Source organism: Danio rerio, chromosome 16, assembly GCF_049306965.1.
Source record: "Danio rerio strain Tuebingen ecotype United States chromosome 16, GRCz12tu, whole genome shotgun sequence".
NCBI classification, from domain to species: Eukaryota; Metazoa; Chordata; class Actinopteri; order Cypriniformes; family Danionidae; genus Danio; species Danio rerio.
Window position 1 is genome coordinate 14,608,834 of NC_133191.1, and position 23,772 is coordinate 14,632,605.

Here is a 23,772-nt window from a genome sequence, read left to right on the forward strand (position 1 = left end):
ACAAAATCAACAATTGGTGCATGTACAACACAACAATCAAATGTTTTCAAGGGCTAATTAAGCCTTTAAACGTCTCTTTAAGCTGTAAACAAATGTCTTGGAAAAAGATCTAGTCATTATCTACTGTCTTAATTGCAAAGATAAGATAAATCAGTTATTAGAAATGATTTATTAAAACTATTATGTTTAGAAATGTGTTGAAAAAATTTTCTCTCTGTGAAAAAAATAAATGGGGGCTAATAGTTCAGGGGGCTAATAATTCTGACTTCAACTAATAAATCTGACTTCAACTATATATGTATATATATATTTATATATATTGAGAGAGTATATATATATATATATATATATATATATATATATATATATATATATATATATATATATATATATATATATATATATATATTGAGAGAGATACTAATGGTCTAATATGATTTAATGATTTCTGCTAAGCTAAGCTCAAAGTGCTCCCGCCAGGCCCAGCGATCAATAATGGTCAAATTCAGCTGTTTAACTTTAGGGGACTTGTGAAATGAGTCTTTTTCCAAAATTATTGTGTCCTGCTACTTTAAGAGGTTGAATTGGGTGTTTGTTCAGGTCACGGAAAACGGAGACGCTCGAGTGAGGATGGTGAAGCAGATCAGCGTGCGGCAAAAAAAGCCAAGACAGACAGCAGTGAGGTATAACAATCAACATAATGATCTCTCACACCATTAGTTGAATTATTCATGTAGTGTAAACAATTTATCAATTCCCTCTTTTTCCAGTGTGGGGATGAAGGGATCCATTGGCAGGTGAATTTCGAACGCTTTCACTTGCACTTTAGGGATCAGGCCATCATCAGTGCTGTTTCCTGTAAACTCGATCAGGTGACTATATAAACACCTCTCTCTGTATCAAATCATCTAAGATGGTCTGCAGGATATAATTAGGCTGCGGACTGAATAATCTTCCCTGGGTGTGTCTGATGATACGGAACGTTCTGGATTTTCACATTTAGACTTTCTCCTCAAGGGAAATAATAAGTCGGTCAAATGTAGGTCTTTGTCAGCCATGTTTCTCTCTCTTCCCCCCCTGTAGACTAGCGGTGAGATAGTCAGAACTATGTTGCGGATGAGTGAAGTTACAACATCGGCTAATGCTGCTTTCACACAAGCTCTTTCAGCCAATGAGGTAATGGATGAACATTAAATTATTCACTTTACTGGGAAACAGTAAATATGATGCAGAATTATTTTAGGGTTAAGATCATTTTAATAACACATGAGATTTTAGAAACACAATTGATCAATGTGAGGTGTGTTTTTTCTGTTTTTCATCAGATTTTCCGAGCTCTTCCATCCAATTACAACATCGCTCGGCCAATTTTAGACCAATACCTTACTCTCCTGGTTGATGATCCGGTAAAGCAATTCACAAATATACATGGACAAATTCACAAATATACGTAATTAATATATTTAATATGCAAGGATTAAATGACTTTTTCCTTTTCCTCCTAGATGGAGTTTGTGGGAAAGGCAGGTGACAGTGGAGGAGGAATGTTTGTTGTCAGTATCCTTTTAAAGAGCCCCTATTTTGCACAAAAAAATGTCATATTTTGGTTTTGGAGGTCTCCAACAACAGTCTGATATGCGTGCAAGGTCAAAAAATCCTTTCATTGTCTTATAATATGCATTTATTTTTACCTAATTATCCCAACGACTCCCAAATGATTCGTTCAGCGATTCATTTGTTCCTAAACCCCTCCTTAGTGCTATGCTAATCGGTGCTAATTGGTCTAATGAACCAGTCTGTTGTGATTGGTCGACTGTGTTCAGCGTGAGACAGGGAGAAATGCCCACCACGACGTAGCAACAATTTTGAAGACCGGTCTGACGCATTCGCGTGTGTATGAATGGAAGTCTATGGGAGGAAAAGCCCAGTGTGACCACAGCTTAAGCCAGGTCCAAGCAAAATGCAAGCAGGTGTCTGTAGGTCGGCTCACTCTCCACCTCTTTGCCCTTGTTTGGTATCTCGCAAACAAAATGGCGACAGTTTAGCTTTTTATAATTAATTAATTTTTTTTTCATTGCATAACAAGAACAATAGTATACACAAAATGAGGAATACAATGTTTACATTTTTTCACATCAAAGGAACAAATCAGTAGAAATTTTTTTTTAAAACAAATACAATTACAGGAGATATAGAAATTTTTATAGAAAATTTTGCATACATTCTTATAGCTTTTTTATTTTTTGTGTCTTTTTGGGTTTTAATATAATGCTTTAAGGGTCACTCTCCACCAAAACACATTTTTTGAGCTGTTGACAGTCGTATATGTGTCCCACACTGCTAAAAACAGGGACACCTATATTTCACTAAAAAGTGTAAATTGGTTGTTTTTGCGTTATTTCAAACAAATTCGTACTTCCGGTTTGAAACGAATTTTTGAAGCTGCGTCACGGCCATGACATAATAGCGTTGTATTCCAGCGTGCAGACTGGGCGTCTGTGCCAGAGTGAGTCTTATTACGTCTTACAGTGTGATGCATTAATGCATGAGTAAGGCTTGGTTCAAACCAATCAGCGCGCTCTATTGTGCAACTTCATTAATATTCATTAGTGTCACAGTGTTTACACGGCAGAGACGCCACATTGTATTGGCAAAACAAACGTGAAGTGTTGCTTTTATAGTTTGCTGCAGTTAGGTTTCGCTTTCATTTTCTCTCTGTGAGAGCTCAGAGTCACGTGTGGATTACAGTGTACGCGACTCTCGACAACAATAACTTACGTGTCTAAGGAGGATTATTGTTTACCTGAGAGCTGTTCTCATCTGCAAACGCTGAGATCCGGATTCGCTTGTAGTATTCTCTTCATAAAGACGCGGCTCTAGTTGCTGGTGGTTGTCCTGTCTCTACAGATTTGGTAAGTGAGCGACCAGTGCTCTTTGTTTATTCAGTTTGTTCGTATCTAACAAACTATTTCACCGAGTGTAAACATGTTAGCACCACAACCAAACTTTAACCTCGTGTAGGGTTTTTACCGCATTTAGTGACCGGAATAACACACGCGGCTTTCTGACGCTACCTGCCGTGTGCATCTAAGTTTCTGGGAAATGCGGAGTTTTTTTTTTTTCTCTCATTCGCCGTGCGGTATCAAACATTGCATGAAAAATACACGCTTAGAGCAGTTCCTCGAATCAAATATCTCGTTTGTCGCGAGGGGCATGAATGAATTCCCTAAATGAAAGAGCCAAACTGCAGTTAAAGTCCACCATTTAATAATTTGGCAAATAATTCGACTACAGATGTCCATGTAGGTTAAACACCATCACTTTCTACTGTGTGTGTGTATTTTGACTCTAAAACTCGCGCGTGCCCAAATAGACACTCCCACACCATCCCACTTTTCTTCCTCCGACACTCCCCCTAAACAGAGCTGGACACGCCCACTTTTCTGACTTTTTCCAGAGTAGAGGTGTGAAAACACCCTGCTGAAACGAGGGGGTTTCATGGCCCTTTAAGATCAATTTTAAACAAATAAATATTAGGCTTATCATTGGATTATTTTTGTTTTTTTGTGTACATGGTACTTCCCATATTGGTTTAGCTTCTTTTGCAGTGTTCGGAAACTAATGGGTGACGTCACGGATACTACGGCCATATATTTTACAGAGTAAACTGTAAAATAAAACTGTATAAAATAAAACTTGAAAAAAGGTAATTACCTCTGCCTTCCTTGTCTACCAGCGTGACAGGGGTATCGACACATAGATTTTAATTTTTAATCGGCCATCCCAAGTGCTTCCAGTAAACTGTCCCACAATTAAAAAATCGCCACATTTAGGACCTGATTTATTTAAAAGTCATTGGGTTTGGACAAAAGCACTTTGTTTCAATAGAGTTTCTGCGCTCACCTGCTGCTACTGATGCCACTTGCTTTTACATGGCCTTTCATCACTTTTTTTACTTGAACAACTAAATAAACGCTTAAGTAAATGCATTTTAATTACATTATTCACAGTAATGCTTTAAAAGGAACCTTAAAATATTGAAAATAGTCACAAACCTTTCATCAGAAGTTTATTGTTGGCTGAAAAATCTATCTGTGCATATAGCCCATTTTAGCCTTGGTAAGAATACAAACACACAAAAAACACTGACCTAAAATTGTGTAATGGTATAATTAAATCTTATAAGAGACTGGTAGAAATGACTAATTTTCTTGAGCCTTGACTTTGTGGCCAGATCTACACAGAGCACTAGCTAATTTAGCCAGAGCTACACTGGAGTCTGTGGTCCAAGAGAGGTTTGTAGAGTCCGACTGTTCTAGCATGCTGGAATCGCCTTTTGCTTTGGTTCTTAGCCTCTTTGTTTTATGTCAGGTTTGGTTCCCGTTCAGCTCGCATCTTTCGTCTGTTACTACGGAAACGGCACTTGGAGCAGAAGCAGGTGGAGGATTTTGCCATGATTCCTGCCAAAGAGGCCAAAGAAATGCTCTACACACTCCTGTCTGAAAACCTCGTCCAGCTACAGGTGCAGAGTTGTTTAATTTCAGAGTTCTACTGTATGTATTCTTGTTCTTCTAATCTAGTTCACACTTTGTTTTAGCAGATTAAAAATGTTTTCATGTCAAATGTTAGTGAATAATGCTAAAGACTACAACCTAAAAAAGTCATTAGGTATAATATTTGAGGACACTCATTTTGTGTACACTTACCGGCTACTTTATTAGGCTTGTGAGTTAAGTGAACTCACTGGCATGTCCAATAAACTAGTTTGAGATGGTGAATTATCCTGCTGGAAGTAGCCATCATAAACCACAAAAAAGGATGGACATGGTCAGCGATTATACTTGAGTAAGCTATGGCGTTTAACCAATGCTCGATTAATGCAATCAGGAAAATATTCCCAACACCATTACACATCCAACAGGATGATCCAGGGTTTAATGCTCTAAAATCATCATATTGTAGCAGAAATCAAACAGGCAACCTTTTCCAATCTTATATTGTCCAGATTAATGAGTCTGTATTAGGGCTGTAACGATACACCAAACCCACGATTCGGTTCGTATCACGATTTTTGACCCACGATTCGATTCGTATCACGATTTTTTTTTTTTTTTTCGTGTGGGGTGGGAAAAAAAGATTTTTAAAACAATTTTTAATTAAATAACATTTGAAAAATCTTTATAAACTAAACATCAAAGAACAATATTAACTATGCAAGTTATTAACAATATAAATAGCCATATATAAAATAAATAAATAGCCAAAGCTATATCACTTCTGTTTTCTTTGTAACAAAATACTGTTGAAAAACCAAACAGAACTAAACTGCATTGTGTAGATGGTTCAAGCATGTTGAAAATTATTTTTCAATCAAGTTCTCTTACATAGAAAAAGTAAATTAAATAGCTACTAGCGATGCTCATTTCGTTACTTTTGCTAACCGACAACCGTCGCTCATTAATCGGTTATTAACGGATAACTGGTCAGATTACTATTAATTTTATATTAAACAAATTGACGTGTCTATTTCGTGTATGACACATTAAATATTGCATTTTAAAATACTGATTTATTTTTATATATTAATAGCGGAACAGAACAACAGAGCATCTTCACGCACCTGCAGTGTTTAGCACAGAAGAGCAGAATAATCTAAATAAAATGAATAAAATAAATAGGACTGCCCTAAATTATTATCACTTAAATAATTAATTTATATTACAAAACGAAAATACTGACTGATTCTTTTTAATAACCGGCATAGGCTTTTTTTCCAATCATATGTTTTTTTCTTCCGTCAAATAAAAATAGCTGACTTCCTCAAACTGCTTGATCCACGGAAAATATGCATTTATTTAATGCCCCGCTGTTATTATTATGATCACAAAACCTTTACATTTTTAATAGAAATCATTATTTTAAAGAATATGTCCTGATATAGCCTATGGTTTCCTCTCTCTCCCTCGTGGTTCAAGTGCGCGCTGCGTGATGAAAAGACAACAACACGCGCGCATATGTAGACTTTTTGTAAACAGTTTGTTTAAATATGATGTTGCATTGATCTGCGTACATGCTTTAAGCTGTAAAATAAAAAGTAAAGCCTATTTGTTGCGTTTATTACGCAGATCCAGGTCAACATAAGCGCTGGTTTAGTATCAACAGGTCTGTATCAAACAGCCATATTCTTCTTCCATTTTGCTTCTTTGGCAAATGTGAAAAAAAAAACCCTCCGCGTCTTAAAGTTTCAGAGTTTAAACGCAAGCGACTGAAAAAATACTTCAGAGAGTTGGAGGAATTAAATACCTGGCTGCAGATTGTTAGAAATTGTTATTAAGCCAACTGCATGATTTGTTGGAGAGCGTGCTCTGTGGGACAACATGCCTCTGGAGTGCAGCATTCCAGCAATGACAGAGCTCGCAAAAATCAAAGCAGTCAGACAGTTCTTCGCACCCCATGTCTATCCCAAAGCAGACATGTTAATGACAGTGTAATCATTATCAACAATATTTTAGTTAATTGCTTAATAATGTTAAAAACTGTGACCCAGTCTGTGAAAATTTAGCTGGAGTCATTTTTTTGTTTTTGCAATTTACTGTTTTCTACATGAATTAAAAGAACATGGAATAATAATAATGATATATGGATTTAACATTAACTGAGTAAAACCATGTCAACAACTGAAATCACAGTGAAATGAATGCCTACAATCAAAGATCATGAGTCACAAATTGTAATTTGTAAAAATTCTGTAAACACAATGTAAGGGCCTACTCACACTATGCCATCCGTACCGTGCCCAGGCCCGTTTCCCGGATCGTTTGAGAAGTGTGAGTGCGCTGAATCGGGCTCAAGCACGGTTCACTTGGCCGGCCCTGGCCCGGTTGGAAGAGGTGTGCCTGAGCGCGGTACACTTGGGCTTTGGCGCGGTACGCTTGTGTGTGAGCACGAAACGCGCCAAAGCCCGAAACCGAAAGCGAGACGTGACTTTTAAGGGACTGTTTGATATGGATTTATTAATCATTCTTACTGTTCAGTGATCGCAAACTGCCGTAGTTTATTAAAGACGCAAACTCCTCACAGCACCCCAGCTGCGCGCCTTCAGCAGACCTCCTCATTCCTGCAGCACGAGAGCTTTGATTGTTTATGAGCGCCAAAAGTGGCGGATCTGTTCGGTAAAATATCTGACTGTGTGTCCCCGCATCCCTAAGGACTGTTTGGCGAAATATTTGACTGCATGTCACTGCATAACAAACGACTGAAAGGATATAACTAGAGAAATCTCCACTGTGCTGCCAAATGAGAGCGTATGGCAAGCCGTTTTAACATTTAAACCTTGTTCTGACTATCCATAAATATATTTAGAGATATAATTATATATTTTGACAAGTCATTATTATAATTCGACTTGTCAGAATAATAATTAGAGATATCTGCAATTACAATTGTACTAGTACGAAATCAGATTGGAGATATCTGCAAATATATTATGACTAGTCATATTCCTCCATTGACTTCCATTGAAAAATATTTGCAGATATCTCTGAGTTTTGACTCGTCAAAAATCCAATTCAAGATATCTACAACTGTAATTCGACTATTAGTAAATTAATTAGAGATATCTTCAAATATATTTGTAAATATCTCTAAATATTACGAATTAAAGACATCTGTATGACTAGTAAAAACTCAGTTAGAGATATCTCTAATTACAATTGTGACGAGTCAAAACTCAGTTAGAGATATCTGCAAATATTTTTCAATGGAAGTCAATGGAGGAATATGACTAGTCATAATATATTTGCAGGTATCTCCAATCTGATTTCGTACTAGTACATTTGCAATTGTAGATATCTCTAATTGTTATTCTGACTAGTCGAATTATAATTATGACTAGTCAAAATATAATTAGAGATATCTCTAAATATATTTATGGAGTCAGAACAAAGATTTAAATGCTAAAAAGGCTTGCCATAGAGAGCGCTTCTGAACAGCGCAGCAGCGATGACGTAAGCGTGCCGTGGCCCGGTATGGTGTGAGCGCGGGCCGTCGGGGGAGACGGGAGGGGGGACAAGCGTGCTTTGGCCCGGTTCGAGGCAACTGTACCTAGTGTGAGTACGGCCTAAGTGGATCACATTCTAATGCAATATTATGATTTGTTTGTTAAAGTTAAGTCAAGCACATAAACATTCATTTATTACATGAATCATTTTATTTAATACATAAATAAACAACATAATGCCCATGTAAAGAAAATAAACTAGTAAATTGCAACTTTTTATATTGTAAAATTAGAAATAGGCTATATGAAAACTTTACCACACTGTAAAAAAAAATCCTGGTTGCCTTAATTGTCTAAGCTTAATCAAATGAATCAGGAGTTAATTGGACTTGTATTATGTTAAACAGACTTAAAGCTGCTTGCAAAACTTATAAAATGAACACAGAACATGATTAGCTTAGTTCAGTAAGTTAAAAAATCCTAAAAACATATGCTGTCAGGACTAATTGATCATATCATTTTTACAGTGCAGCTAATGCTTGTATCTAGTTTATGTATGTGCTGTTTCCATGTTGGGATAGTTGTTACTGCAAATAATAACAAATATTTCAGCCAAAATCTGTCATTAATTCCAAACTTTAAAATTAGGTTTATTAGTATTTTCTTCTCTCCTCTTGGTTACAGCAGTTGAGTTAACTCAAGTGTACCGCACTAAACATAACATCAGCTATATCAGTGCTGCAGAGTTGTAAAAGAGAAAGACTGACTGCATCTGTTTACACAGATGTCAATAAAAGAGTTTATATTAATGTCCAAGTGTTCATACTTTCCTGAAAACATATTTTGAGTTGCGATTTACCACCACTGGCATGTTATTGGGTTTGTGACCACTGTGGTCTAGGCCCCCAAGGAATATGGCCCCCGCTGCCTTATGCTTCCCTTATTTTTTTGTATCAAAAGTGGTAACCCTATTTTTAATCATGATTTTATCGCATGGTTTTACACTTTTGCATATTAGTTAGGCACTCACCAAGCTGTACATGTCAACTAAGGCAAACGTGTATTACAAATGTAACTAGAACCTAAAGTTCATTGATAAACTTTGATGTTGGCTTGAGAAAGCCAACGTGACTGAGCTAGGACTGGGAATGGCAGTTGGCAGGAAGCATGGCGGCGGTTGCTAAGTGGTTGCTAGGCAGTTGCTAAAACAATTATGGCATTGTTAGGTAGTTGCTAAGCAGTTGCTAAATAGCAATGCTCGTGTACATGTTTGATCAAATGCTAATACTTAGTAGGCATTTCTAGCATATGTTATTGCATTTAGATAATCATTCATAGCATGTAGCTAATCGTTATTAGCACTTGGCTTCCATTATCATTGTTACCATGCATAGTACACAGGAAGTCCCATTTGCTAGCATGAGTCAAACAAGCCAATGCCCAGGTCCCTACGATGTTCTGATGTAGAGATATTGCTATTTTTAAATGGTTGCTAGGTTATACTGTTTTATTGCTATGGGGACATTTGACAGGTTAGTGATGATACATCAAAGCTTCTTGGCAATATGAGTGATCTTAATCAACCCCGATGTTTCTATGACAGTCTTTATGAGTGTCAAAAACTGGACTTGAACATTATGTATTCCTGGTGTTGGGTTGCGGCTGGAAGGGCATTCGCTGTGTAAAACAAATGCTGGATAAGTTGGCGGTTCATTCCGTTGTGGCGACCCCTGATTAATAAAGGGACTAAGGGAATGAACATTATGTAAAAATGGCTTGCCGTATTTTTTTGAAAATACAATGCTTAATAAGTGTGAAAGTGACACATGCAAAAATGGCTTGCCATATCAGTAAAAATATGGAGTTTAAGTCCAAAATGTCTTGCCATATTTTGAGAAAAATAATGCTTAATTTTTTTTTTATTGGAAAACTACAAGTCTGATAAACCTTAAAGATATAGCAACAAAATCTAACGCATCTAAATACAGCTTTTGGCCGAATTTGGGGCTTGTATAATTTTTTTATATGCTCGGATTATAAAAATTTAATATTTAACATTTTTTATTAAAAAAACAATAAGTCTTATAGGCATGAGGAGATATAGCAACAATCTTGAATGTAGAAGGCACATTTTGACCACATTTGGGCCTTGTGGCATGAACGGCCTAGGAGGAGATACGTTTGTTTTCAAGGACAGAGTAGTATAACAGTATGTTGGCTTTCTCAAGCCAACATAAATATCAAGAGCTGTGGCTACAAAATGACCAATTCAAAGACTAGGAATAAGAATGAGGACTCTAGTTTTTTGTCATTTCTTTTCAAAGATGCCAGAGGTAAATTATTGCTCTTATAATGGCCATTCAATTAATGAAAACTAGAATTCAATGAAACACTTTTAATATTATACAAAGCACAACAGTGTCTTGTTTTTATTTGTTTAATAGATGCAAATGCAACTCTTTAGTAAGGGGAAATCAGAATTCCTGCATTTTCGCCCTCACAACTATTCGTTATTCTGTTTTTCTGACCATTGACTAAAAAACTTTGAAAACATCTGTGCATTACAATCCCAGTTTTTGCAATACCCAGATCAGCCATCTGGCATAAACAACTATGCCTCATTAAAAGTCACTTCAATTATTTTCTTCTTTATTCTGATGCTCAGTTTGAGCTTCAGCAGATCTTGATTATCATTATCTTCTAAGGGTTTACCTTCTGGAGTGACAGATTTCACTGCAAAAAATGCTTTTCTTGTTTTAGATTTTTTGTCTTGTTTCTAGTCTAAATATCTAAAATTTATTATATCAAGAAGCATTTTTTAGACAAGCAAAACATATTGCCTTGTTTTGAGAAATAATATGCCAATATTAAGTCAGTTTTTCCTTAAAACAAGCAAAATAATCTGCCAATGGAGTAAGCAAAATAATCTTACGTCAAAAGAAAAAACAAGATTAATTTGCTCACCCCATTGGCAGATTATTTTGCTTGTTTTAAGGAAAACCTGACTTAATATTGGCATATTATTTCTCAAAACAAGGCAATATGTTTTGCTTGTCTAAAAAATGCTTCTTGATATAATAAATTTTAGATATTTAGACTAGAAACAAGACAAAAAATCTAAACAAGAAAAGCATTTTTTGCAGTGTTAAAGTGGGCAGTTCTGAGCACATCTTTTTGGAAAGACACTTCAGTATGGCTGCCATGGTTGGTTTCACTCTGAAGTGCCCTTCAGGGTGTGATACATCCCTGTTAGGAATGCACCGTATGTCTAGATGCCACCATGTGATTAATGCTTTAGATATTTGTGTTAATGAGCAGTTGAACAGGTGTGCTTAATAAAGTGGCCAGTATTGTGTACATCACTCTAAATCTTTTGTGATTGGATAGATGTTTGTTAGCACAGTGTAAACAATCTCTGTTTGTCATGATTAGACCCAAACGCAATCAGCAGCCCATCATTGAGTCTATTTATTTGCTTGTGTAAATGTATATTTATTCAGTTTTTAAATGAAATTCAGTATTATTATTGACTAATGTGAAAGTGTTCGTTTGATTTATTTACAGTACAGTTTTTAAAATCATATTTATTCTCTTTTAGCAGATCTATTTAATGAGGGACTTGCTTTGTTTACCAAACAAGTGAATCTAGATGGATTTGCTTTGTAAACATTAAATAAAAGTTTAAAAGGTTTTATTTTATTTACTTTTATTTCTTGTGTTTTTAGTTACGATAATCCTGAAATCATTCCGCATGAATCCGCAGATGTTTTAAAAATTCTTAGCAGAAATAGTAAAAACATGTCTGCAGATTCTGTCTGGCCCTTATCAAGACTTCTTTTCACTCCTTTTGTATTATATGTAAAGGAAATCCCCAAAACACCTGATCACGCACCCTCTCGAACCTTCTACCTGTACACAGTTAATCAGCTGCCCACCGCAAGACTACTTCTGCAACACTGCTACAAGGTACGTAGCTCGCACGAACAGCTTTAAAGCATTTGTTTAATTAATGAGTGTATTTTTTGATTTGATATCTGTGTGTGAACCTCTTTACAGACAGTTGGGAACTTGATTGAGCGGCGGCTGTATGAGACCAAAGAGAACAAGCAAGTCTCTTCTCCTTTTCAACATTAAAACATTTAAAGGGATAGATCACTCGAGAAGCTATAATGATCATTTACTCATCCTTTACATGTTTTTAACCTTCATGGGTTTCTTACCTCTGTTGAAAACAAACAAAGATATTTAGAAAAATGTTGGAAACCTATAAGTAATTTGAAACCTTTTTACTCTTGAACACAAACAAAGACATTTGTAGAAAGCTCAAAACCAGTAACCATTGACTTCCATAGTAGGGAAAACAAATACTATGAATGGAAGTCAGTGGTTTCCGGTTTTGAGCTTTCTTGAAAATATTTTCTTTTGTGTTCAAGAATAAAAAGAAAGCTTTGAAATTACTTGAGGTTAAGATAATGTTCGTTTTGAGTGAACTAACCCTTTAATCTACTGTGGAAGTTTTTGATTTTGTCATTAATGTTTTGTTTATTATTATTTTGACAGGCGGCTTTTGGAGAAATCTCAGCGGATTGAGGCCATCCTAGCATCCTTGCAGGCGACCGGTGCGGAGGCGACACAGCTGACCGAGGTGGAGGAGATGATCACAGCTCCTGAGAGACAGCAGCTCGAGTCCCTGCGACACCATATAAACAAGTACTGCAAACCAAGTCCCCTTCCTTTCTGTAGCATTTTATATATTGTAGAAAGACAATAGGTGATCAAATTAAAAAATCTGATAACAATATTTTAATTTGTGGGACATATTCAGCATTTCAGCCAGGTAGCAGTACAGTGGTAGAATGCTAGATATGTGCTAGTTAGTTAAAAACTGATTCAGTTCATTTAATATAAATGTCAGTGTTAAAGGACGATCCCCTGATTTCAAACAAATCAGATCTTTACCACTTTGGGCCCTATCGTACACTCGGTGTAACAAGGCACAAGATGGGTTTCCACGACGTGTTGCTATTTTCAGACCAACGCAACATTAATTTTCCCGTTTTCCGCCCCGTTGTTTAAATAGCAAATCCATTTGAGGCACTTTGTGGACTTATGGATGTTTCAGTCTAGAAAAGAGGTGTGTTAAGGCGCATTGTTGGCGCGTAGCTATTTTGAGGAACTAAAATAGACTGTTCAATAGACATTTATCATGTTTGTAAACATTCAAGATGCGCGCAATGGCTAAAAAACCGGGAGCACTACCATTTACAGCGAGGGAATGACATCTGATGTAGTACAGAGTTCGTTGTTGTCTTAGAAATAAGTTATATTGATTACATATTATATATATTATTTACATAATGCTTTTAGCGTATTATAACAGCTCGTCACTAAGTGATAAACACAGTTATTCTGCTAAATTTACATTAAGGTGAGCGCCATTCGTCTGACAGGTCTATTTGCGATAGCACTCTCCCAATGATTATTGGATAAGACGAAATGGCCAAGCATCGAAAAATACAATCTCATTGAAGCTCTAAGTGTTTTTACAAGAGAGAAGTTAAAGGTCTACAAGTCTTTGGATGCCAACAATTTTGTTTAGCGTGGTCATGTGCAAGAAATAATGTTTCCAATTCACCTATAGCGCATGTCTTCGGACATGTGGGGTAAACCGGAGCAAACCCACCAGAACATGCAAACTCCTCACAGAAATGGCAGTTGAACCACCCAGGGCTCAAACCAGCGACCTTCTTGCTGTGAGGTAATTGTGCTACACACTGCTGCCCTAAAGAGGTTTAACATGTATTAAATAGTTTTTAAACCTTACCGTTTCGTGACTGAGTGCACATTCTGTATTTCTGAATGGCTGTATTTAAATTTCTGTTGTGTTTCATCTGGTGCAAACAGCCTAATTGCTCATCACGGCAAATCTTTTCACACAGTGTGTTGTTAGGACACACGGTTACAATGTTACCTCTGCTCACCTAATGATTACATTCATAATATTTAAATGATCTGCTAATTGATAACCTCATGTGCAACTCTCAATCGGCATCTCATTTCAGAGTCTACTACTGTCCACCAGAGGTTGCAGTTTGGTCACGGATGAATGTTTTCAAAGCCTTTCTGAATAGCGAATGAATAAAATACGCAGTTTTCCAACAAGGCAACTCGGGCTGCTGAAATATAATTGGCTAAAGTGGCACTGGGTGGGTTAAAAGAACCAAAACAAAGACAGCGTTCCAGCATGTAACAGACATTTTCAAAGTAGAATATCTGACTTCAGCATTGTTTTTCAGATAAACAAGATCTGTTCGCTTAGCATGTTTCTTAAGTATCTGCAAACATATTATGGTATTTTTATGCATTTGAAGAGTCAAAATCGTACAGAGAGCACCTTTAAATATTGAATTATTTAGAAACTTACACTGACAGAATTACACTGTGGATTCCATCTTGTGGTCAGATTCGGGAATTCATTATCCGTCCGATTGTTCGCGCTTTATCGAGTTGCATTATGGGATTGATTTTAGCACACTTCAGAATGTCCACTGTAGACACATTTACAAATTACTGCTCCCTCAAATAGATTAAGGGTATAGTTTGTGATTTTGGATACAGCCAGGGCGTTAGTACACATTGTGTCGAATCATGTGGTTTATATTCAGTCAATCATTAATCAAATCTCTTCTCTTTGTGCTCATGGTGGCAGGTTGGATTCCAGCGAAAACCAGGTGGATGAGACCATTTTTCTTCTGGAATCCTACATTAACTCCACACAGGCCTCTCGCTGACTGTAGACTAGTTTAGGATGTGAAATAGATGGATAAAGGTAAATTGTCAAATGGAGATGTTTATTTCCTTTGGAACAAAGAGTGACCGATTTGTATTTAATCACATTTTGTGTGCGTGTGTGCATGTGTGTGTGTGTGTGTTTGTGTTTGTGTTTGTGTGTGTGTGTGTGTGTGTGTGTGTGTGTGTGTGTGTGTGTGTGTGTGTGTGGCTGCAAATGCAATTTTAGCATCCTTTTTTTTTCTCATGTGGAAAAAATAAAAAAGTGGAGTTCTGTTTTATTTATGGCTTACAAAAGTTTTATTTAATAATTAGTTTGAATGTCAAAAACTCAAAAACAGTGTACAAACCTGAAATGGACATTAAAACAAAAAAGGAAACATATCGCTTGGTGTTGTACCACATTTTCATCTTAAATACAAAACTATTTTCTATTTCACAAATAGTGCATTTCTCCGCTTTTCTGCCTGTTTTTCAAAGCAGTGCAAGCGTTTCTGATCTGTCTCTGTGAAATGTAAAATCTCCCATATTAACCTGGTAAAAGGCATTGCTACTCATATCTTGCCTCAAGAGAATCCAAAAATGTTAAGAGTGAGACTTGGCAAAGCATGATACTTAATGCACTCGACAGACCTGCAAGAACCGATATGACCCATCATTCACAAAGCTTTATGCATTTTGTGCATATATTTATTAAATATTAAGGCACATTTTAAGTCCTCTTAGCTCCATGTGAAATATTGAATGAGGTTTAAATCCATTCTGCAGTTTTTCCCCCAAAAATCAGCACAGAAAGTGAAATGTGTAGATTCCATCTGGATCTGATATTTAATCCTGTACAAAAGCGTCACGTCTCAAAGGGGAAATAATGGCTGCAAAAGTCACATTTCCTGGTTGTAAGAGGAAACTCTGTTCATTCTTTGCTTCAGTGTCAGTTGTCATCGTTTTCATCCTTGTCCTTCCTCTGTTTCCTTGTGAAAAATCCCAACTGTACAGAAACATTTAGTAGATAACAATGTTTAGTACGTGCAAATTGTCAAGCGATTTTAATACTAATGATCATACATACTGTAGGAGTGTGTGATGTCTATCATTGACAATAATAATGTAGTTGTTGTTTTAATACATTGCCAGTTTGCAAAAACATTCCAATAACAATAGATTCTAATGACCATATGATACGCCTGTATAGCATTTCGTGATTATTTGTAAGATATAAATCACAGCATTGCAAGTTGGATATTAATATGCACCAATTCAACAAGCTTATCATTGAGCAAATTACATTTCAGACATTGTCTATTTAGCTTTGTCTTTGAAAATAGTGTTTAAATAATCAAGTGAGGCACTCATTAAAACAGGGACTTGCTGGTGGTTTTGATGCCATAATTATGTATTTTATTCATGATATTTATTGTTCTTTTATGCAAAGGTACTAGCTCCTAAAGGAATTCAGCCAAATATTGTTTAAATATTGTTTATAAAACCACCAAATCTATTAAGATATTTTTGTCAATATCGCATACTCTTCACTTCAGTGACCAATTGCACAAAGCCAGTTTGGGTTTTAAGCCACGAGTAAGTTCTTATTTTAATCTTGATAACTGATCTCTGGCTAATTTGGTTTTTCAAACAAGTTCACAAATCAGATTAAAATGTTGGGATGAGCTGATCTGAGATCTGTGCCTGTGTTTTGAAAGAAAGATCTATCGATCCTTGAAATCATGATCAGCAATGCAACGATTGGCTGACGGCACAGCAGCATAATGACATCATCTGATTAATATTCGGTTATCCATGTGAGCAAAATTATACAAAATTAATAGAAAACAGTTTGTTTAATATGATACGCAATAACTTAATACACATTTGTTGTGGGCTGCATGCTTTAGATTTTATATGTGTCAAGCATATTCATCAATTTATTTAGCTTTACATTTAGAGTGGATATTCTTTATTATAGTAGCCTAGGCCTATTAACGTTTCTTAATCAACAAATTTAAATTAATTTTGCATCAAAAAAAGCATCTTAATATCAGTAAATGTGTCTGCAACTTTTGTAAAGCATCAATTCACCATCATAGCTGTCAAAACGTGCATGAAAAAAACAAAAAACAGTCGAAAATTGTGCGTTGTCTATTATCATACATCATCGGTACCTTAAAATAGTACATGTTTGTATCTAAAAAGTCAATATCAATACATGTTCTCTTTGATCCCCTTGGGGAAAACCACCCCGTTTTTGTACTTTTATTTCGTTGTGCAGATTGCATAAGTTTTATTTATATATTTTTAAACTCAAAAGTATATGAACATAAATATTATTATGTATTTAATTTTTAATATTATTAATTAATATAATTCTAAATGTTTATATAATTTTGTTTTTAACTATTTTACTATTTCCCGCAGTGTATACAGCAGTGGTTCCCAAACTTCTTGCTGTGTGCACCCCTTTCTAATATTTGACACCTGTCAAGCACCTCTTTCTCTAAATAAACTCCACATTTTTAACTACAATAGCTAAATACACATATTTTCTGTGTACGTGATTAAAATAAAAATAGCTTGAGCTTCTTGGTGGATGCTGCAGTGTACCCAGGAAACCGATGCTGCAACTTTTCGGATAAAAGCTACTGCGCCTCCTTTTTTCTTCTTCTTCAGTTCCTCCAATTTTCCTTAAATAACTTACTGGCATGTCTTGTTTGTAAGTGCCGGACCATATACGAGGGCTTAAGACTGCTATTATCTAAAACTTCACCACAGACTACACATTGCGGATTTGGATTTTCTGCATCTCTAATCCATATAAACCCAAAACCAATGTAACTTTTCCTTCATTTGTGTTTCTTGACATTTTTTCACTCTCCAGTGTAGGCCTTATTCTCTTCATCAGTACATCTCTGCTGGATTTCTCTGTTCCCGCCTGCACCTCTTCACCTCGTTCGCTATCATCTGAGTCCATATATTTGAGGCCACTGCAAATCTCCATAAGAGACTGATGTAAATGGTTCATCCCTACTGTCACTTGACTTATTTAGTGCCATTTTTAAACCAGGTGTCCATTTTGATGAATATAGTAGGTGGAAAAAAAATTTGAATGTACTTTCACTTGGTGCCTAATGAGAAAGGGCTGGGCTATTGTGATGCAATCGTGAAAGCGCCAGAGTATGCATAGGTTGTAAATTAATTTTTTTGTAAAAAAAATATTTGTAATGTGATTTTTGTTTTTTTTCTCTCTCAGTAAATTTCTTTTTTCTCCAAAATATGACATGTGAAATTTACTCTGGATAAATGCATATCACATTAAAAGAAAAAAAAACTAGCCATTAACAAAAATTCTCTCGTACCCCCCTGGTGGTCAGACTGTGCACCCCAGTTTGGGAACCATTGGTATACAGGTTACTACAGTAAGAAATATCAGCATTTGGTAAATACTTTCAGTATTATCTTTGCTTGAGAAGACCCGATCTAATCCTGTTTATATGACATAACCCAGCTCCCGAGCAGGTTTAAGCTACCAAAATCTGACAACAACTCTCGGATGAGTTTTGAAGACCGAAACGATCCTAGATCGTCAAATCGCCAATAACCAAATCCAGCTAATCGAGTAATCCACGTACGAAGAATGGACCCTAGGGAAGTCCAGGCTAATTTTGAGCAAACACAAGTTTTCATGCTCAAAAAGGTGGGTTGATTTTGATGAAGTTTCATCACCATGGTAATTCATGCAAAATGACTTCATCCTCCACAAAAGTTTTTAGTCTGGGTAAGAGATTGCAAACCCAAACCGAAAAGAAAAAAGAGAAAAGTTACATATTTATAGATGGCCATTGCCACTTTCTGCTCTGAATGAAAGCCTTTTACACAAACCATTTTGCTTCTATAATTTGTCATATTGATTCATCATTATTAATGCTTTATACTACAATTGAAATTTTAAGTTTCAAATTGTTGGTTAATTTTATTAACAGCTTTAATTTATGATGAACATTTAAATTTTTACTTTATATTCCATAATGTATATTTAAAATGTAATATGTTAAATATTTACTAGATATTTTCAATTGCTTTAATATGTAAAGATTTTAAAATCAGCTGTCTTTTGTTTGGGAATCCACATCATTAAGTCAGTCTATTCCCATCTTAAACTTGACTGGATCAGCAGTGATTCTGCCTCTTAAATGTGTTTAAATTCATTACATTTCTGATAATGATATCCCTTAATCCAGCTCTTAAACAGAGAAGTGAATTGTGCTGACTCTCATTTGTCATGTAATTGGCTGTTTGCTGCAAGTGCACATTTTCAGCTGTATGTGGTTCAGTTTTAATCACAAATGCTGGCTGAATCCCCTTTAACAGTAAACAGAGTTAGTTTTGTCAACCCATTTCGTTTTTGTGGTACAGGCCTCAGATGTGACCACTCTACAGAACACCTGATTATGATAAATCAAGTTGTTTCAGTACCTTCCAAAGGATGAATACTAAAAGTGCAAGAAGCAGCAGTCCTCCAATGATGCTGCCAATCAGAATCCACAGGGAGATCGGGATCGAACGGCCCTTCAGCACCTCCAGAGTAGTCTATATATACACAGAGGCAGACATTTTACAGGCGCATGTTAACACTAAACTCAGAAGTAGAAATATTTCATTTTTGTGTCAACAACTCATTTTATTTATATATAATGATACAACAAAACTAACTGCAGAAGTGACACAGCCTAAAAATAAGACAAAGTCAGCATCAAATTCAATTTATAAAAGTGATTTTATATACAAACAATTCATATTAAATGAAAGGAAACTGTCTACTGTTTTAAATGACATTTGTAACAATAAAATATTAAAAGATAGGTGAGATGTAAGATGTTTGAGGGAAGCACATTTATTTTGAACTGTGACCAAATTAACAGAACTTACTTGTGCATTAAACAATTTTTGCAAAACTTCCAGCTAAACAGATTTCGGAAGACTATGAAAATAAAGAACATATTTCTTACATGTATGTATAAAATAATCATGTTATATTATACAAATTGTATTACATATTAAATGGTTAAAACAACTATGTAAAACGTAACATAAATATTAAAAATGACACTGAATTAGTGTATTTTTGGCCTGTACTATGATCTTTAAATAGTTTTACCGTGATCAAATGAGATTGGCCCTAAATTTGCCACATTTTCTATGTATAATAATGATAATAATAATAATATTAATAAGGAAGTAAGCCAAAGGAAAATGAATGAATGAATAATGATAATATACTAAACAATAATTATTGAACACTTTCAGGGAGTGATTTAGTGTTTTTTTTTTTCTTAAAAAAAATTACACACATAAGACACCTTCTATTGTCCAAATAATAATAATAATAAAGTAAAAAAGTGTTGCAGTTTTCATATTCTGTTTTCAATTTTTATCTTTGACCGGTACCAGTCATCTAATTTAAAGTTCCAGTTCTCTCACCTCCCTCAAGAGGGCAGCATTTCCCATTGTAATCAGATTGGACTCTCGAGCAGAAAGCTGGTAGGAGCCTACGATTGTCACTGCTTTAAACTTGGCCTGACAGGAGCACATAGTAATTACGAGGTTAGTAACTGAAACACAAACACATCCCACTCAAGTCTGTCTGTCTCTGCATGTGAGAGATTAGCTGACCTGTCTGAAGAAGCTGTCATGTATCCTCCTAGTGATGCGAATCAAGGCTGTCTGTCCCTTGAGCAGCTGCTGGATGTGACACATCACCTCCACACACCATGACGAACTGCAGTTCTGGAAATCAAAATGAACCTTTTTGAGTGTTTTTAGTGATGGGAAGTTCGAATTATCTTACTGACTTGGACCTTTGAGTTTCGTTGAGTGAGATTTCGTTGAATTTATTTTTTCCAAAGGTTGATCACAACAAACAAGTCACAGCTAGAATGCTAGAAGAGAAACATAATCATCCATTGTTTACCTGCTCTTTTCTATGGTTAGCTCTGCTCATCTCTTCTCACAAGTCTTCAAGTTGGAGTCGTTCGTTCATGTTACACTGACAGTCCCATATAAGCTTAACCATTGGACACAGTCTAAGCCGGCAGGACCCATTATTAAATCACCTTTTGGATTTTAGTGTTTTGATGTCATTCATTTCACAGGGATGTGTTTTGTCATTACTATTGTACTTTACACCAATGGCTGTCAATTTGAATGGAAGTAAATTTGAATCAAGGTATATAATTAAGTTTGCTGATGATTCTGTCATTGGCAGTCTTCTGCATGATCATGAGGAGGGCCATGGCCTAGTGTTGGACAACTTTGTTGCTGGGTGCCAAGACTCATATTTACAACTTAATATCTCAAAAACTACTACAACTACAACTGTAAACAATGCAGTTGTTTAGAGAGTGAGTATAAATACCTGGGCACCATTCTGGATCATAAACTGAAATTTGAGGCCAACACAATTTTTATTTGTTAAAAGGCTAATCAACGACTGTTTTACTTAAGGAAGTGAAAGGATTTCATGTGAATAGGCCTCTTCTTAGGACATTTTCTTTTTCTTTTATTGAGTTTTTAACTTTTGCAGTAATATGCTGGTATGGTAATTTGAGGGTGACAAGTAAAAACAGACTTTCAAAAATTGTTCATCTATCTCAAAAGATCATGGGCACAAATCTTAGTATTGGACATGTGTATGAGGTGAGAGTCATAAAGTGGGCTATATCCATTTTAGCAGATGCAAACCACCCACTTTATTCGAAGTTTTGCCCCCTGCCATCAGGCAGAAGGTATAGTTAGGGCGTACTCACACTATACCAGGGGTCACCAACCCTGTTCCTGAAGAGCTTCTTTCCTGCAGATTTTAGTTGCAACCCTAACCAAACACACCTGTTGGTAATTATCAAGTGCTGCTTTAGGTACTATTAATCGGTTCAGATGTGTTTGATCAGGGTTGGGACTGAATTCTGCAGAAGGTAGCTCTCCAGGAACAGGGTTGGTGGCCCCTGCACTATACTATCCGAACAGTGCCCAGGCCCGTTTCCTGGATCGTTTGAGAAGTGTGAGTGCGCTGAATCGGGCTCAGGCACGGTTACCTGAGCGCGGTTCACTTGGGCTTTGAAATGGTACACTTGTACGTGTGTGCAAAACGCACCAAAGCCCGAAACTGAAAGCAGGACGTGACTTTTAAGGGATTGTTTAATATGAATTATTCAATCATTCTTACTGTTCAGTAAACGCAAACTGTCGTAGTTTATTAAAAATGCACACCCCTCACTGCACGACAGCTGCACCTTCAGCAAACCTCCTAACTCCTGCAGCACGAGGACTTTATGATTGTTTATGAGCATTAAAATTGTCAGGTCTGTTCGTGTAAATATTTGAAAGTGTCACTGCATCCCAAATGACTAAAACAAAATAACTAAAATAATCTACAATGTGCTGAGCAAAAGCACTTCCTGAACAGTGCAGCGCCAGCGTCAATGACGTAAGTGTGCCCATGCCCAAATGTATTGTGAGTGCGGGTCGTCAGGGGAGACGGGAGGGGGGGACAAGCGTGCTTTGGCCCGGTTCAAGGGAACTGTACATGGTCTGAGTACGGCCTTATTCTAGACCAGGGGTCACCAATCTTGTTCCTTGAGGTTTGGTGCCCTGCAGGGTTTAGCTCCAACTTGCCTCAACACACGTGCCTGTGTGTTTCAAGTATACCAAGTAAGACCTTGATTAGCTTGTTTGGGTGTGTTTGATTAAAGTTGGAGCTAAAATCTGCAGGACACCGGCCCTCCAGGAACAAGTTTGGTGATCCCTGTTCTAGACGGACAAGGTTCAACAGATATTTGCATTCATTTGTTTCAACTGCAGTTGGGTTACTTAACAAGCTTTAAGTTGTATGTTTGTTTGTTTTTTTACCTAATAATGAGAACTTTTATTGTTTACTGTTTATGTTGTTGAGTGTGACCTGTTGTTGTTAACTGTTGACTATTGCTGTAAACCTAACTACCATTTGGGGACAATATAGACAATTCCAATTTCCATTCCATTCATCACATGGCACATTTAAAGAGATGAATCAAAATCAGGGCTCAAGAAATGAACGAATCAAATCTTATTCCAGCTCTGACTATGTATGGATTGGCTTATGTCTTTCACAAGATGAATGAATGACTCAAACTAGATATAACACTTCTGCCCCACTAATCTTCTGCCCCACTTCCACTAATGTGTGCATGTGTAAATTAAATAATTTTTGAGTCACATAAAAGATTTGTTCAACCTATCACCATCAATATGCACTGTTAAAAATGCTGGATTTCTTCAGGTTTTCTCAACACAAATCGATTAAGTTAACATAATTGTTTTTAAAGAAATTTGAGTGGATTAACATAAAACAGTTAAGATGTCCGCCAAAAAACTCAAGAATTTTATTGATTCAGTTCATTTTAAATAAGTAGTTTGAACAAGCAGCAAAAATCATTTTGTGTCTTAAAGAGATAGTCCACCCAAAATTAAAATTCTGTTAATAATTGTTCACCCCCCCGTCATTCCAAACCCACAGATTAAACACAGATTTAGATAATCCCTCATCCTCCACAAACAGCAACTCCCCCAAGACGTCCAGAAAAAGAATCATCAAAATTTGTCAAAAGAAAAGCAATGTGACTTCAGTGCTTCCTCTGTAATCATACACAGCTCTAAGAACACTTTTGTGCTGCAAAACAAACTAAATATCTCAGCACTGTAGGGGTCTATGGAGGATGAGAGAGAGCTCTTGGATTTTTTCTAAAATGTTTTAATAAGTTTTAATAATGTTTTAATAAGAATGAAGGTCTCGCTGGATTGGGCACTGGACTAGATAAGGGTAATTGATAACATATTTCTTATTTTTGGTGAACTTATCCTTTAAGATTATCTACAAGCTACTCTTTTCAAAAACAATAAAAGAAATGTATTTAGAAGATATAAGTATTACTTGGAGAAGTAGAACTTGGAGATTCTCA

The 23,772-nt window shown here is 36.1% G+C and overlaps 2 protein-coding genes across 9 annotated transcripts in view; one reads left to right on the forward strand and one right to left on the reverse strand.

Moving 5' to 3' along the window:
* The window catches only part of polr3c (polymerase (RNA) III (DNA directed) polypeptide C), a 34,003-nt gene extending 15,949 nt beyond the window's left edge, over window positions 1-18,054 (forward strand). Inside the window, exons 5-17 of one of the 7 annotated variants that reach the window (XM_073924704.1) lie at window positions 601-683; window positions 771-872; window positions 1,084-1,176; window positions 1,326-1,406; window positions 1,506-1,557; window positions 4,235-4,295; window positions 4,372-4,522; window positions 11,864-11,965; window positions 12,056-12,105; window positions 12,560-12,709; window positions 13,641-13,757; window positions 14,709-14,828; window positions 17,661-18,054. In XM_073924704.1, the coding sequence (XP_073780805.1) occupies window positions 601-683; window positions 771-872; window positions 1,084-1,176; window positions 1,326-1,406; window positions 1,506-1,557; window positions 4,235-4,295; window positions 4,372-4,522; window positions 11,864-11,965; window positions 12,056-12,105; window positions 12,560-12,709; window positions 13,641-13,757; window positions 14,709-14,790 (1,124 nt within the window). In that variant the 3' untranslated portion in view covers window positions 14,791-14,828; window positions 17,661-18,054. 7 annotated transcript variants of the gene reach the window in all.
* Window positions 15,065-23,772, reverse strand: part of itga10 (integrin, alpha 10) — a 77,162-nt gene continuing 68,454 nt past the window's right edge. For both annotated transcript variants that reach the window (XM_005157916.4, XM_003200156.6), the window contains exons 28-31: window positions 20,453-20,566; window positions 20,261-20,356; window positions 19,256-19,369; window positions 15,065-15,776 (exon numbers count right to left, since the gene is read on the reverse strand). In XM_005157916.4, coding sequence (XP_005157973.2) covers window positions 15,720-15,776; window positions 19,256-19,369; window positions 20,261-20,356; window positions 20,453-20,566 — 381 coding nt within the window. In that variant the 3' untranslated portion in view covers window positions 15,065-15,719. The remainder of the gene's footprint in view (window positions 15,777-19,255; window positions 19,370-20,260; window positions 20,357-20,452; window positions 20,567-23,772) is intronic.